Raw genomic sequence first — 17,724 nt, forward strand, 5'->3', positions numbered from 1 at the left:
TGAGTTACTTAAGTGGAACACCGATTCTTAGAAACCGTGAAGTCATATCAGTTTATCATAATCATTAAAATGGTATCTAGATGATATTACAAAGGGGAACAATTAATTAGATTGGTATTAGATCAGTCATTCCTAAATGTGTCCAAGCTTTGTTAGAAGTCTGTCCGTTATAAATATAGATTGTTCATGAGGAAAACATCAGATAAACCCAAACTGAGACAAAGTCTACAAAATAACAATAACATGCTTCAAAAGTAAAAAGATCATAAAAGACAAAGAAAGACTAAGGCATTATCACAAATTGAAGGAGACTAAGGAGATATAATAAAATGAAATGTGGGATCCTGAATTGGATCTGGGCCAAAAAAGTGGAACAACTGGCAAAATCTGCATGAGGTCTGTAGATTACTTAATAGGACTGTATGAGTATTAATTTCCAGGTTTTGATAATTGCGCTATGGTTATGTAAGGTGTTAACATTTGAGGAAGCTGGGTAAAAAATAGCTGAAGTATTTTTCCAACTTTTTTGTTAAGTCTGAAATAATTCCAAAATAAAAAGTAAAAAGAAGATATAGAATTGTAGGTTCCAACCCCGGGATTATGATGCTGGGGTAAAAGAACTCCAATTTGACTTTTTAAAAGGCCCCTTAGAGATTATGATGCTCTACCAGGCTTCAGAACCACTGGCTTAAAGAATGGTAACTACTGTAGAAAACTCTAAGAACAAATATTCAGGATAATAAAACTATCTTATATTTATAGAAAACTTACAATTTCAAAGTGCCTTGGCCTGCAACATCTCAGTTAATCCTGAGAACAGCTCTGTGATATGCAAGGTTGGTACTAGTCCTACTATACAGAGAGGGAAACTTCAGCTCCAAAACATGAAACATGCTGCCAAGGGCACGAGTCTAGTAAAACGATAAAACTTTCTTTATTCTTAGTCTACTATTTCCAATATATCTTACTGATTTAAAAAAAAAATGACAAGTACATATATTTCAACCAGTCCACAGATATTTATCGTCAATAAACACAGCTTAGCTAATAAAGAGAAGTATGGAGAAAGACTCATTAACGACCCGTGACACACAGATGACACAACCTTGATTGCTGAAAGCAAAGAGGACTTGAAGCACTTACTGATTAAGATCAAAGATGACAGCCTTCAGGATAGATTATACCTCAACATAAAGAAAACAAAAATACTCACAACTGGACCAGTAAGCAACACCATGATAAACAGAAAAGACTGAAGTTGTCAAGGATTTCATTTTACTTGGATCCACAAAGTCCATAGAAGCACAGCAGTCAAGAAATCAAATGTCGCATTGCATTGGGTAAGTCTGCTGCAAAAGACCTCTTTAAAGTGTTAAAAAGCATAGATGTCACTTTGAGGACTAAGATGTGCCTGACCCAAGCCGTGGTATTTTCAATCTCCTCATATGCATGTGAAAGCTGGACAATGAATAAGGAAGACCAAAGAAGAACTGATGCATTTGAATTATGATGCTGGCGAAGAATACTGAATATACCATAGACTGCCAGAAGAACGAATAAATCTGTCTTTGAAAAAGTACAGCCAGAATGCTCTTTAGAAGCAAGGATGGCAAGACTTTGTCTACTTTGGACGTGTTATCAGGAGGGACCAGTACCTGCAGAAGGACACCAAGCTTGGTGAAGCAGTGGGTCAGTGAAAAAGAGGAAGACCCTCCAGGAGATGGATTGCCACAGTGGCCACAACAATGGGCTCAAACATAGTAATGATTGTGAGGATGGTGCAGGACCGGGCAGTGTTTTGTTCTGTTGTACACAGGGTCTCTATGAGTCAGAACAGACTTGATGGCACCTAACAATGATGACAACAAAATTATTATCTTTTAGTAAACTATCAAGGCTAAAGTTTATCTGACTTTCAAACAACCAGGACTCTCTATTGCCTGTACAATGACAACTGATAGCCATAAATGTTCTCTGCAGGAAATCAGATGTTAAAATTAAAAAAATAAATACAAAATTAATCAATTAAACAAAATATCCAATTATCACAAAGTGTTCCTTTCTTTCACCATGGATTACAAAGAGTTTATCATATGGATTCTAAAATAAAATCTCATTATAAAGGAAAATAAAATTTCATTATAAATACATTCTTGAAATAAACCGTTTGTTAATCTGAAGAGAAATATCACCAAAGAAAAGCAACTAAGTAATACAAAATATATTAACAATAAAGGTTTCCTGCAAGTTTTTTTTTTTTTTTTTTTTAAAGCATTAGAGGGATCTTTTATCACTGTTAGCAAACTGCAGCAACAGATATTTAAACAACTAAAATCAAAACATGGCTTGTTTCAGACAGCTAAGGGCAATTTTAAACTAAAGTTTGAATGTAAAATGTTAATTCATTTGATAAGTGTAGGTACTAGAAAACTGCACTGTTTACACTTGACATGTCTATATTTGATTTTCAGATATAATTTATGCACTCTAAATCCTGCCCACACGTTATTAGTAGATGCTGTGTAACAAGATGCATTCTACACTGTGTCAATCGGTAATTGCCCCCTGTTGATTCTCTCATTGCAATAATTGGACTAACAATGGATCTTACTCAATTAGCCCATTTGTTGTAATTAATATACCCAATTCATCATACGTGAAGGAAATACAGGCAAAATACTATTTCATATTATAATTTTTTTCTTTGGAAGCCAAGTGAAAGGCACTAGGGCTATTTTAAAGTCATCAGATACAAATTTTTCTTTTCATGGAAACATTTAACTCTGTGAAATGATTCCAGTTTAAAGTTCAACTTAAGAACCCAGCTTAAATTCATCTGGGAAAAACAAGCAAGTTTCAAAACGGTTCTTTATTTCAGTTAGAACTGTAATCCTTAAATATATGAAAGTAACATTGTATTGTAAGCTTTTGGTGATTTGGACTATTACTTCCTGATTAAGGTTTGGCATCCTTTTTTTCCCCAAAAAGTTAAATTAACTGAGTTGTTCATATAAATAATCACTAACAATGTAAATATTAGTCAAATATTAATGAGAGTCCATGTATTTATCAGCACAGTTTTCTTTTAATTCTTGAAAACTTAGTATTTCTTCTTTTAAATAAAAGAAAATGGTGTTTATGTTTAAAAAGATTGGCAAAATACAAACATTAAATCCACATACTTCAGAGGTTATAAAGTGTGTATTTTCTTCACATATTACTTCTGAAATCTAAATTCTTCTAACAATCAGTGCAACAGTTTTAACTGGCAAGATTATTTTTTCCTTAGTGGTACATAAATAATGGTACATCCTATAATAAGGACATCTTAGAATCAATGAAATACAGCACATCTTTTTGCTAATGATTAAACCTACTAGTAAAATGGGACTGTAAATTTTATTTGAAATTAATAATATTAAATAATGTATTTATCAACTCTTTTTCTACAGATGGAAATGTTTCAGATTTTCACTGAGTTTTATAATTCAGCTATAAGCAGTGAAATGAGTAAAACCTTTTTAGTTTTTAAAAAATTATAGAACATATACAGAGACTTCTAATGGGGTATATGATAAACAAAAAATGCAATTGTAAAATTGCTTGGAATAAACTTGTTATGTATTTTTATTATTAAAGAAATAATTAATACATTTATATTTTATTGAAGCAGATACTGAATTTCTGTTATTTAGAAAACTTACAATTAGGGCTCATTTGTCTCTTCACATTATGACCTATAAAGTGGTAATTCCTATTTTCTAATGATTCATTTTATTTTTCCCTCAGATTTTGTTCATGTATCTTATTTTTCCTTTAGATTGTATTAAATAGATGTATATGTCTCTATAAACATATGGACACATTTATGTTAGTTTTGTTTTTAAAAATTCATATATACTAATACATGCATCCAAAACCAAAAACCAAACTCGTTGAGGTCGAGTCAATTCCGACTCATAGCAACCCTACAGGACAGAGTAGAACTGCCTGACAGAGTTTACAAGGAGTGCCTGGTGGATTTGAACTGCTGACCTTTTGGTTAGCAGCCGTAGCACTTAACCACTACGCCAGCAGGTTTTCCAAGATAATAAATAATTAATAAATATTAGTTACTTTCCTTTTTCTTTCTTGAGGTTCAAAAAGACAAGAGCAGACAAAAGGCAAAACACAATTTCAAGATCTAATTTAATGTTCTGTTTTTCTTGATGACATGAGTTATAATTAATTTCTACTTGAGTTTGATAAATGTCTCATAATTTAGATGTTTTGTGCTTTAACTGAAGAGAAAGCTACTTCGAGCACAAGACAACTAGTATTCTTGTAACAAACAGAAAGAATAATTAATAAATAATGCAAAAAAAAAAAAACAGCTTATGTTTAATCATGAAGGGCTACTGCTGATTAAAATTTTAGGGCCAAAAGAACATTCTTGATTATCAAAACCATTCTTGCTATGTCAGTCATACTCTATAACATAAAGAAGTCAATTTAAAAAAATTTTTTTTAATGCTTCAATCCATTCATATGAAATCATATTACATATTCTAAAATCTAATAGAGCCATAAGAAAATTCTATTGGAGGTCCCAGGATGAATTTTGCTAGCTTATTTTAGAATCTAACTACCTAATATTACTAGAACATTAGTTTATGTTCCTGTGGTTTCACAAAGGATTAGCTTACCATTTCTGTTTTCTATTTAACAAATCAAATTAAACCATTTGGTATCATTTAATATTTGGTCTTCTTTTCATTCATTCTTTCCATAAAATATTCAGGGAGCATCTAACATGTACCAACGATTACTGAAGAGATATCTGTATTCTACTTTAATGGCAGTGTTTTAGAACCTGATTGCTAAGACTAACTCTATGAAAAATGTCAAAGTGGAAAAAGGTTTGTTTTCCTGTCCTACCTCGCCCTTCATTTCACACCTGCCATTTCCACTTGAACGCACTCCCTTCTATATAACTGTGGAAAGCCCCATCAAACTCCAGGCACATTTTAAACAAAATTTACCTGTCCTTGTTGCTCTAGCTAACCTGATAAGCAGAAGCATGCTGATGTGAAAACGGCAATTAATAAATTAATCTATTATCCCTTTAACAAGAAGCAACTATTTCTGTTTGGGTTTGTTTGTTTAAGTTCTTTAACTTAGGCAGTTGAATGAAAATTGAGACTTACAGGAAGAGGCCTGGCTCCTAGCCTTGGTTTTTTCCTTAAATAGCTATGTGCTATAATCTTTTTTGTTTTTTGTTTTAGAAACAATAATGGCTAACATTTATTGAGCATTAAGTGTTCCAGGTACTTCATGTGCTTTCCAGGTACTATGTGCTTTAAATGTTATTAGCTCATTTCATCCTCAAAACAACACTACAAGGCAAATAGTATCGGTATCCCAATTTTACATATAAAGACACTAAATCTTAGACAGGTTAAGTATTTTCCCAAGGTCACACTGCTTGTATGTGTTAAAACTCGGACTTGAACAAATGTGATTGGCTCCAGGGCCAGGAACTTAACCACATTATCATACTGCATGCCCAATTTAACTCACAGAACTGAGATTATATATGAAAAAGCTCTGAAAAGGACACTGTATTCCTTGTATTATTTACAGAATCAATCTATATGTAAACTTTCACAAAAAACACAATAAAACATTATTTAAAAAAAAAATCTAAATAAAGCAACATAAATAATGAAAACGTTTCCAGCACACTAGCAAGAAGAGACAGTATTATTTTTCTTCAGATTAGTCTTCCTAGTTTATGTTAAATCGTATCTGTGAGTAAAACAGATACCTACTCTGAATATACATAACCATAAATTATTGCTTACAAATTGAATTATTTTTTAAATTTATATTTCACACCACTGGTGGTTAAGTTCCAATATACATTCCTTTCAAAATTATCAGCTATCAATAATTTGATATTAGCAAAAGCCCAATTCTTCTGAAATAGAAAATAATTTTTTTAAGAAAATGTTTACTATATCATAAAATACTGCTAGTTAAAATGATGAAACTGAAAACTATTTAATTGATAACTTTTAATACAAAATTTAAAAACTCAAATTTGATGATGGTAAATTCACAATGATAAAGTAGAGAGACTTGCTGACAGGCAGGGTAATAAGATATTGAAGTTGGCTAATATTGGAGCTCTGGATTGTATATGAATTTTACTTATTACAACTATGACTTTCCTCCAACATGATGATAATTTTTCCCTTTGGTTGATAAAGATGCTCAAGAAATTACTGCCTTACTCTAAAAGCTTATTAACAAACAGTAAGCTTCAATTTTACTTGCCTACCTACAACTTATAATTTTCTCTATCAAAAAGCCCTATATTCTCAAGAAAATTTTTTTCTATCCATACATCACCATATATTTAGCCAAAATAGAAAAAATATAATTTCCAGTACAATTCTCATCTATTTTCTGTTTTCTAGAAAATGTTACCTCTTAAAAAAAGATACTAAATTGATGAATACTATACGATATTTAAGTAGTCTGTTAATAATCTACCTAACAAAAATATAAATATCACAGAATGATTAAGATACCCCACTGCAGTATGTTACTACTCCCTACCATATTAATTCACATTTTTCAAAAATCCATGTTTCCCTCTATTATAATTTAATTATTCCTGATTTTCCCTTATGTACACTGTTTTTTCTTGAACCAGATTCACTTCTGGTATCTTCTGCATCTAGCTAGTCTACCTACAGTTTAAAGCAAATAATAAGTTACTGTAACTTCTGACGTTTCTATAATAATTTTCTCTTCTTTTCTACATTAGTTTTCAAAACGCTACTTTTCCAAACAGTACACTATTTTTGCCTGTATCTCTGAACAAGTTAAAATTGAAAAACTTTAATTCTATTAACTTTTAACATAGCAAGGATTAAACATGATGTTTCCTAAACTAAAACTGGGCAAAATTTTGGAAAAGTAAGGTATTTTCACACCAGAAACCTTTAGAAAATGAAGGGAGTAGAAATTTAATTTTAAAATGTCATTAGTTATCTGCAAATAAAATGCAAAATTAATAATACTATTTACTGATCTATTATAGTAAGAGAATCCCGATTATTTAATGGTTTGAATGAACGGCATCATCAGCAAACTTAAAATAATTCAGTTTGGTTGTTGTAACACAATTTATAAAACTGTGTTAGTTCTAAATATCCACATAATGCATCAATAACTTCTTAGGCAAATGAAGATTTCTGTAACATGGAACTATTTTTTTATTGTGCATTTTTTGTGAAAAGGAGAAAACTTAGGTGATACACTACCTAAATTCCATTTAAAAACCTCCGAAAACGAACAAATGATCCTGCAAAAAAAAATCTGAACTATTTCTATCTTGGGTTATTTTTACCCTTGCATGCAAAAATAAACACACATATAAAGCACAATAATAACTCTTGCTATATCGTATTTTAAAAAATGCATTGGATAGCAAATAAAAATACCTAGGATTAATGCATCATCCTAGAGCAATTCTTTATCCTTATAATTCTCTTGAAGCATTAATCCTCACCTGACCTCTCTAATACATAGAGTAAATCAGAAAGGTCGTATGGCAGTAAATCAGTAAGGACCTGCTGCTTACTGTTGACTTAAATGATCTTGGTTTCCTTGCAATCTCAGTTAGTCCAAAGTTGTGGGTTTTTAAGAAAATACAGCATTTCTTGTTTCCAAACTATAAAGTGCCCAATGAGGCACAAATACAACTAAGAGGTAAAGAAATTTCAAAGAAATTCAATGCACAGTCTGTAAAGAAAGTGGATTTGGCACTGGCACTGCAATATGGGTGTAATTTTGCTGGCTTTTTTCCTTTTTCTGTTTCATATACTAAAATATTTTCCTATTTTAAGTTCTTTTTACTAATATTAATGTGTAAAAATCTATGCTCACAGAATAGTACAACTTAAGATATCCTGGAATATTACCTAATTCATTCAAAAAGGAAATATGGTACATATGATATCCAACCACTGAAAACCCCACAGTGGGAACAAATCAAAAGTAGAAGGTTAGGCAGTTTCCACTTTAACAAAAAAACTAAAAGGAACTTAATTTTTAACCAACTTACCCAATTTTTGTCTTCTCTTTTAATTTGGAACAAGCTTTTGTTTTTTTGCTCTCTTTGTCCTTCGGCTTGGATTTTATCCTTCTGCCTTTCTTTTCTTCTTTTCCTTCAACTGAAGCACTAGGAAAGTTTTCAGGGCTCATTACTCGTGGAATATTGCGTTCCCCACGCTCCTTTGCTTTTGCTATGGCCTCTGATATTATACGATTAGCCTTTTCTTGCTTGCTTTCTGATTCCATCTTTTTTCTCTGCTTCTTCTCAGACATGACCCTCACCTGGGTATTCTGCAACTTAGTATATGTCCCAGAACCATCACTCTTCTTGGAAGATGGAGGCTAGAGAAACCAAAACATTTTTTTATAGAATATACCAAGGTACATCTAAAACAACTGACAAATATCTGAAAACTTAAAATTAGGCTTAAATGGGGAAGTAAAATTACACAAGTAAGTATGTAAGTGCTGTAAACAAATTTAAAATTAAAATACTCTAGAAATTAGTTAGGCATAAAACAAGCAGCTCAACTGCTACTTTTTAAAATGGAGGTTAAAATAGGATAATATAGATTCACTGATATTTTCACAGCATTCTTGGTCAATTAGTTGATTCAAATTTTGTCCTATAAATATTATGTACGTTTGTTATAAAAGTCTTCTCTTTCCAGAACTCTGAAAATTATTAATAATTTTAAAATTGCAATTTTAATTTAGAATGACTATTCTTCACAGTTCATTAGGATTTTTAGAAAAAAAGAAAAGGCCTCTACTTTTACAAGAGACTGGAACCTGAAATCATTTAAACCATTTTAATGTTCAGTATATGCAGTAACACAGCTAGTTAGTAAACAGACATTCCCATACTTAATATTAGAGAAAGTTTTAGTTTTTCCATGAAAGAGTTAAACTGTGGGGTTTTTCCCCCCACTTTCTATATCATAACTATTTTGCTCAAGCAATTCTGGGAAAAAAAACCAAGTTTTATAGTTTTACGTTAAAATTATTAATATTTTAGCAATCTCACAGGAAGCAGATCAACAACATTTTTAAAAGAATTTTCTCCTTAAACACACATTCATCCACATATACTTAGATCACAGTTTTGTTATGCTCTTACCCGTAAACATGCCTCTGACTATGGCAAAGGAAAAAAACACCAGGAATTTCCAAACACATTTTCATGCCGATTCCAGTGTACTTCACTGGATACCTTTTCTATACCTGCCTCATCAAAGGTTTCATAGCAGTGCTCCAGCACTGAGAAAGGAAGGGGGGGTTTAGAATTGCTCTCTAAAATGCCACCTTAAGGCCTACAGGCTATAACAAATAACCAAGACTCCAGAAAACAGCAACAAGCTCAAGATGGCGATGCAGTACGACTCCCGCAGCAGCAGCCAGTAATAAGGAAGGTTATTCAATCCCATTAGCCTTTTAGCCCAAAGAACCCCTCCTCCTCCCACTCATTCAGGCTTTCACTTACCCTTCCTCTTGGCCTCTTCACTGAAGACATTTTTGGCGTCAGACAAAGGCTTGCCCTCTGCTTTTTCACCACCCCAGGCAGTGCTCAAGAAAAAAGCATTGAAAGAAGATTCCTAAATGGCCTATTTAGCAAGCTGCAACCAAGAGATGCACAACCCTCCACAAATACACATTGTGATTTATCAACACATTTCTGCCCTGGCAAGTTTATGCCCACTGTTCATCCTATTCAGGTATGAAGAAGGCTGTAAACCCCTCCTAAAAAGCTGAGTTTCCTCAATAGCTGTAAGCAGATAGCCAGATTCCAACAAAGCACAGAAAGAAATGAATGCACAAAGCATCAAAATGCATCAGCATGAATATTAGAGATGTCGTTAAAAATACTGACTCCTTCTGCGGAAGTAGGCCAGCAGATGGTGCTACCAGTTATTATTCCATTAGACTCTGCAATTTAACCCCCGATGGACTGTTCTGCCCTCCATGTAACACATTAACTCTCACTCTGCCATTTCCTGCAGTAGTTTTTTAAAAATATGCAAAAAAATCTGATTTAAAGAAACCATCTAAAAACTAAAACTGTGGTGAAATGGCTTTATGTGACTATCCGTATTAAAAACAAAACCTAATGCAATTTCTTTAGAAAAAAAAATACTTTTCTCAGTAATACTCCAAAATACAAAAATAGCTGGAGATGATCAAATTAAAGGGTTAAAGAGCAGGTCATGCAAATGAACACATAACAGGTGACTTCTCTTTAACAAATTAGATAAAGTCTCTTATGATTCGCCTAACAAAAAGCTAACAGTGCTTTAAAAATAGGGAAATGGAGCTATTTTCATTTAAATTCTAAAAAGAGGTTTGAGATTTTGAAATGAACAAAAGAGAGCTGTCTATAAAGAATTACTAATCTAATTTAAACTTTCTACTTATTTTAACTCAGATGAACTCATATTTAGTTCCCTATCATAAAAAAATTAATAAAACCCTCCTGACCTTTACCCCTTATATCCTATTTTAATCAAACTATTGAGTTTTTCAAGTAACACTTTAGGATTAGTCCCTTGCTGAAAATAAATAAATAGCAAGTCCACCAGAATCTAATCCGCAGTACAACTTTTCCTTCTATAAAAAGTTAGGATTATTCTACTAAGCGATGTCCTTAAATAACTAAAACAAAATTTTACTAATTCAGATTTAATTCAAGTTTACCTCATTAATACCATCATCTGAAGTCTCTACCAAAGAATCCTGGTTTCCTCCCTCCCCGCCCCCCGCCGCCCCCCTTTCAGGCACCAAAAGTCTCAAAAGAGAGAAGATACATTATCTGAACAGTGTCCTAGAAAGAACAATGTGGACAGCAGGAGGGGAGATGAAAAGCACAAGACCACTAACGGAAGGGAAAGATTTGACTGACCTGAGAGGTCATCAACAGAAAAATCAAAATAACAATGATAAGAGTTAACATTCACTGAGAGTTTACTAAGTATGTGCCAGGCAAAATTCTAAGCATTTTACGTATAATAACTCATTTAATCCTGAGTGATAACAGGAAAATAACAGTGATAGTGGAGATAAGGGGGCTGGCAAATGGGAAAGACACTATTACAGCAACCTTACAAAATAACAGAAGGGACCTGAGAAAGCAACACTTATAAAATCATAATGATAATAATAACTAACACTTATTTAGTGCTTACTATGTACCAGGAACTGTCCCTAATATTTTATATACATTAACTCAATTCATTTTCAAAACATCCTTGTGAGATATGCATTACTGCTATCCTCATTTTATAGATGAGGATATTGAGGCATAGAGAAGTGACTTGCCCAAGATCACACAGCTACTGAATGATGGTACAGGGACTAAAAGACAGGGGCAAGGGCCCTCATTATAGAGATCATGCTCTTAACCACTATATTGTATCACATTTATTTCAAATACTAGAATTTACAGAAAAAATTTGAAGACAAAAGAAAGTTTAAGTGACGTTCGCAAAGTCTCGGTTACAAATAAAGCTAATATGAAATTTAGGTTTTTCAGGTACCCTTTCCAAAATATAGACGTCAACTAGATATGGGTAGGGGTGGCTGAGAAGCAGGAAGTGCCAGTATTTAGATTCTAGACTAAGTACTGGAACAGGAGAAGGTGAAAGAAACAGGAAACCCAGTTCAGAAGAGCTATAGGTGTAGGTGGTGTGTGTGTGTTAAGTTAAATTCTTTTCATACTGAGTTTGAGAGGGAGAGTTCTATCAGGTGGAAGTTTGGTACTGGATCCTCAGAGAGAGGTCAGGGCTGAAATCTAAGACATGGATACCCTGGCTGCTTTCTTTCTTTCATTACCCTTAACTCACTGATGCTCTCTATTCGCAGATCCTAGGGTGATTTCCAAAATATCTCATTTCTCCTATGCCTTAAATAAGTTTTTCTTTAGATGTTATTACCTGACTCAAAAATCCAAATTGTTTAACTATAAATCTTAACAGTACACAATAGAGAATTTGTGATCAAATATTTCTTTGGTTATTAAAATAAAATATTCGAAAACTATACTCCCACAGAATATCAACACTGGAGTGTTGAGCAACTAAATATTTTAAAATGTTGGTCATTTCCCAATTCACACATACAAGGAAACATATAAAAAAGTAATTGATAGACTCATCTCAATGTTAAGGTTTTTCTATCCCTTTTCCCCCTAAGGAGTCATCAAATTCTGGCAAATCTACTTCTTAATTGTATTTTGTTTTCCTCCTCCACAACTACTACCGTATTAATTTTCCACTTGTTACGGTTACATTGTGGTTATGTAGGAGAATGTTCTTATCTGCGGAAACACATAATAAAGTCTTTGGGGGTGATGGAGCTTCAAGTCTGCAACCTACTCTCAAATGGGCCACGGTAAAAGAATTTCTTTGTAGTATACTTGTAACTTTTTGTGGTTGAGAAAACTGTGATAGTTTCAAAATAAAAGTTAATTGAAAATTAAAAATATAAAAGGCAATAGTCTTGCTTCCCAAGAATCTGTACGCTAAATGAAGATATATAAAAGGTACATATATTAAATATCATATCCAAATATCCATAAGATGAAAAATTAGAGCAAAACATAAAGATGATGTGTAATACATTTGATTACGTTGACAGCAACTAAGAGGGATATACAGGAGATTCCAGGTATCATATTTAAGTATTGGAGGGAGACCCAAGGATTCATCGCGTAAGCGTTTTTGAAACTACAGGTCATGACCAAAGAGAACAAGTCATGCGATAATGCAGGGGGGCCAGACTAGTACTAAAAAAAAAAAAAAAGTAGTAGAAAAGAATGGCATCTAGTACTTATACATGCACTTAACACCTCTTAGAAATTAAAGTTTTCACACCACTTGTTACTCCCGTTTTTCCTTCATGAGGGAAAGAAACAAAGGTAGATGGGCAAGAAATTAGAGGTTTTAAAATCAAAGCAGTGATTCAGGTCTCTTCCCTCTCAGTGAGTTAATTTTCCCACCTACTCACCCACTCACATTGGTGAATTCATCATTTCAAATATTTTAGTTGTATACAATAAGTACAATTACTGAATCACTACTATGTGGATAGAGGACCCATGGTGGTGCAGTGGTTATGTGCTCAGCTGCTAACCGAAAGGCCAGCAGTTCAAACCCACCAAGTTGCTTTGTGGGAGAAAGAAGTGGCAGTCCGCTTCCCTAAAGATTACGGCCTTGGAAACCCTATAGGGCCATTCTACTCTGTCCTATAGGGTCACTGTGAGTCAATAGTTTTGGGTTTTTTTTGGTACTTTGCGGATAACAGTGGAAATATTAACACATTATATGAAGTCCTACTTGACATAATTTTTAAAACAATATGAAGGAATAAAAGGTCTCAGATAATAAACACAGATGTAATTCCTTAGTAAGAATAAAACACAGAACAAGGAACTTTCAACAATACAGATAAGGCTGCCTTGTAGTTAAAAATCTTCCAACTCAGTAGAGGCGAGGATTCTGGGATTTTTGGCCTTGGGGACTGGGTAGATGGAGGTTCCAATAGAATGGAATATAAAACAGAATAGAGACAGCAAGACTTGAGCAAGAATAGATTTGACTGCCTAGAGAGACAATGCAGAATAACAGAAGATAAACAGTGAAACCAAAAAAACATCAAGTTTAAGGGGCTAGCAGATAAAGAGGAGCTAATGAAGGAAAACAAAAAGAAACTGCAACAATGGCAAAATGAGTATCAGGAGAGAGAGGTATCATAGAAGCCAAGAGACGAAAAAGTTAAAATCTCTGCAGTTGAAAGGAAAGTGAGTATCTGAAGTAAGTATCTCCTAGTAATTTGGTATTACAAAGATAATTTCTAAAAGGCCTTTTGGTTGTCTTAAATTGCTGATGTTAAGTCAGTGTGCTAGTTTTTAATCTCTTTATCTTAAAAAAATAAGAGGAATAGCATTTATTTACTTAAGTATTCAGATTAAATCAACCTTCTAAAAACAATGAATTCGCTGTTAATTTTAGTAATATGTGTCAAACATCAGTATGGTAATTTTTTCTGGCTTTTATTTATTGCATATAACAATTTTTTTCCAAGGTACCAATAAAAATTTGCTTTTAAAAGAGAAAAGAGTTAGAGGACAAAAAAAACAATCCAAGAGCAAATGATAATCCGTCAAACTGTTTTTCTGAGTTTATCCTTAGATTTGTTTTCAGAGTTTTTGAAGAATGTGAAGCAATTATTCCATTTCATATTCTTTAATCTGTCAACGACCACATTCACAAATTAAAAGATTTATTTTCATCTTGTAGCTTATAATAGTATCTAGTTTTCCACTTTTAGCTAACTCTGACATTCTTTTTTTAATTAAAGTGTTATAATCTTGATTTTAACATTGATAAGGTAAACACTGGAAGTATTACCTTCAGTTTAATCATTCATATAGAAGCAGTCCTGGCAAATCACGATGTTCATAAACGTTTTTTAGTTTTTGTTTTTAAACGAAAGTTGTATTTTAATTTACAGAAAATACAAGTGAGAGAGGAACATGTCAATGGATACCACAGGATGTAATCAGCAAAATCCAGAATGTGGGAAGCTCTATACGACAAATGACTCAATTTCTTTTTTTGTTTTCTTCTAAATTGTTGAGAATATACCCAGCAAAGCATACATCAATTCAACAATTTCTGCATGTACAATTTAGTGACACTGATTACACTCTTTGACTTGTGCAGCCATTTTAACTCTCCTTTTCTGAGCTGTTCCTCCCTCATTAACATAATCTCACTACCCACTAAAGTTCGTATCTTTCAAGTTGCTGTTGTCCATTTGATCCCATATAGATAGTTCTTAAAAAAGTATATAATGCTCAAGGCAGACCTTTTTTTACTAGTTATGCTAAACTATTGTTCAGGATGTTTTTGGTTTAAGGTTTAAAGATTATCTCAGGGCAACAGTTTCAGAGGTTCACCCACTTTCCACGGCTCCAGAAAAACAAATAACTCAATTTCTTCAACAAAGAAATTGCAAGAAACAAAGAGAGAGAACTATAGATTAAAAGACACTTAAGACTAATTGGAATGCCAAAATGAAAAAAAAGAAGAAAAAATTAAAAAACAAGACATGTAATCTGAGACATACCAAACAAACGCATGTGTGGCCCTCGTATGGATATCGACCTGAGAAAGTCAACTGCAAAAATATACTTATTAAACTGGGAACTTTCAACTCTGACTGGTACTTGATTATGAAGAAACTACAGTTATTTTTCTAAGTGTGGAATAGAGTCTGCAGTTCTGTTTTAAAAACAAAAATTTCTGCCTTTTATATATATATATTGAAATACTTACAGAGGTAGTAACATGATTGAGATGTGTTACAAAATAATTCATGAAGGGAGGGTGCACATGATAGCTGGAGTGGGATACAGATGAAATAGTGGCCATAAATTGATGGTTGTTGTACCTGGGTGATAGGTATTCTACTTTAGCGTATACTTGAAATGTTACATAATTAAAAAAAAAAAATTAGAATAGTTACATTCTGGGAATAACAAGTACTAGTTTGGACATAAGAAGAAATCTGAGTGCATGTGGGAAAAAGATAAGCAATAAAGACTACAAGGTAACTGGGGTTAGACTATCAAGAGTGCTATAGGTTGTGCTAAAATATATGCATTTTATGCTGAAGAAATTAGGGAATTAGTAAATGATATATATAGGCAAAAGTAACAGGATCATATTCTTAGAAATAGAGTTGCTAAGTGGTTTCAATAAAAATACCAGAATACGTGACAAAAATTTTTTGCTTTAAATAAAAGCCATGCATAATATGAAAACAAGTAATATTTTACCTTCTATTCTACAATAGTGTCACTTTTTCAACACTTTACTGTTCTAAAGCTCATCTTTTGCTTCCAAACAAGTGAAAAGTATACTTTTAAAACATCAAACCACAAAACCTTATATAAAGTCCACTACTTACTGACGACGTGAAATATGTTGAATTCATCAGTTCATAAATTACTCATAACACTAAAAGCTATTCACAGCATAATTTTGTGAATAAAAGAACGGAATTTTGGAATCAGCCAGCACTAGGATCTAGTCCCAGGTTTCATCATTTACTAGATATGCGACCTTGGGCTAGTTACTGAACTTCTCTGAGTACCAGCTTCCTCATCCGTAAAGTGGAGATAATAACAGTACCTACCTTATAGGGTTGCTGTAAGAACGAAGAGATAATGCTTGTAAAGTGCTTAGCACAGTGTCTGGCATACAGAGATGTTAGATGTTATTATTACTGCTGTTTTCTTAATAGTATTTGAATTAAAACAACATACAACCAGTTTTAACAAGTTTGGAAGCAGCAACTTCTGTATTAGAAAAGCATTTTCACATACTAAAGGATATCACTCCTATAGCAGAGGGAATATTAAGCAGCAAAGTACAAGTTTCCACAAAGAAAATTGGAAGGCATTCTTTTTCCATGATGAAATATCTATAATTGAACTACATTATCAGAAAAAGGGACAATGGAAAAGCTCAATATCATCAGTCAGAACAAGGCCAGGGGCTGATTGCGGAACAGACCATCAACTGCTCATATCCAAGTTCAAGTTGAAACTAAAGAAAATTAGAACAAGTCCACAAGAGCCAAAATACGACCCTGAGTATATCTTACCTGAATTTAGAGACCAACTCAAGAACAGATTTGACGTGTTGAACACTAATGACCGAAGATCACACGAGATGTGGAATGACATCAAGGACATCATACATGAAGAAAGCAAAAGGTTATTAAAAAGACAGGAAAGAAAGAAAAGACAAAAATGGATGTCAGAAGAGACTCTGAAACTTGCTCTTGAACATCGAGTAGCTAAAGCGAATGGAAGAAATGATGAAGTAAAAGAGCTGAAGAGAAGATTTCAAAGGGCAGCGCAAGAAGACAAAGTAAAGTATTATAATGAAACGTGCAAAGACCTGGAGTTAGAAAACCAAAAGGGAAAAACCCGTTTGACATTTCTCAAGATGAAAGGACTGAAGAAAAAATTCAAGCCTCAAGTTACAATATTGAAGGATTTTACAGGGAAAATATTAAAGAATGCAGGAAACATCAAAAGAAGATGGAAGGAATACACTGAGTCACTATACCAAAAAGACCTGGTTGACATTCAACCATTTCAGGAGTTAGTATATGATCAGGAACCGATGGTAATGAAGGAAGAGGTCCAAGCTGCACCGAAGGCATTGACAAAAAACAAGGCCCCAGGAATTGACAGAATACCAACTGAAATGTTTCAACAAACGGATGCAGCACTGAAGTGCTCACTCGTCTATGCCAAGAAATTTGGAAGACAGCTACCTGGCCAACTGACTGGAAGAGATCCATATTTATGCCTATTCCCAAGAAAGCTGATCCAACCAAATATGGAAATTATCGAACAATGTCATTAATGTCACACACAAGTAAACTTTGCTGAGATCATTCAAAATCGGCTGCAGCAGTATATTAACAGGGAACTGCCAGAAATTCAAGCTGGATTCAGAAGAGGACGTGGAACCAGGGATATCATTGCTGATGTTGAATGAATCCTGGCTGAAAGCAGAGAATACCAGAAAGATGTTTGTTTATCTG

The 17,724-nt window shown here is 33.3% G+C and overlaps 1 protein-coding gene across 13 annotated transcripts in view; it reads right to left on the minus strand.

Moving 5' to 3' along the window:
- The window catches only part of CHD9 (chromodomain helicase DNA binding protein 9), a 229,204-nt gene that overhangs the window by 97,419 nt on the left and 114,061 nt on the right, over positions 1–17,724 (minus strand). For 8 of the 13 annotated variants that reach the window (XM_023726910.1, XM_004371589.2, XM_004371587.3 and 5 more), the window contains exon 3: positions 8,117–8,448. In XM_023726910.1, the coding sequence (XP_023582678.1) occupies positions 8,117–8,448 (332 nt within the window). Of the gene's footprint in view, positions 1–8,116; positions 8,449–9,226; positions 9,563–9,589; positions 10,555–17,724 lie in introns of those variants that run through there. The other 5 variants (XM_023726913.1, XM_023726912.1, XM_023726915.1 and 2 more) reach the window with 3 other exon arrangements.

Source organism: Trichechus manatus, unplaced genomic scaffold (assembly GCF_000243295.1).
Source record: "Trichechus manatus latirostris isolate Lorelei unplaced genomic scaffold, TriManLat1.0 scaffold00014, whole genome shotgun sequence".
Taxonomy (NCBI): domain Eukaryota; kingdom Metazoa; phylum Chordata; class Mammalia; order Sirenia; family Trichechidae; genus Trichechus; species Trichechus manatus.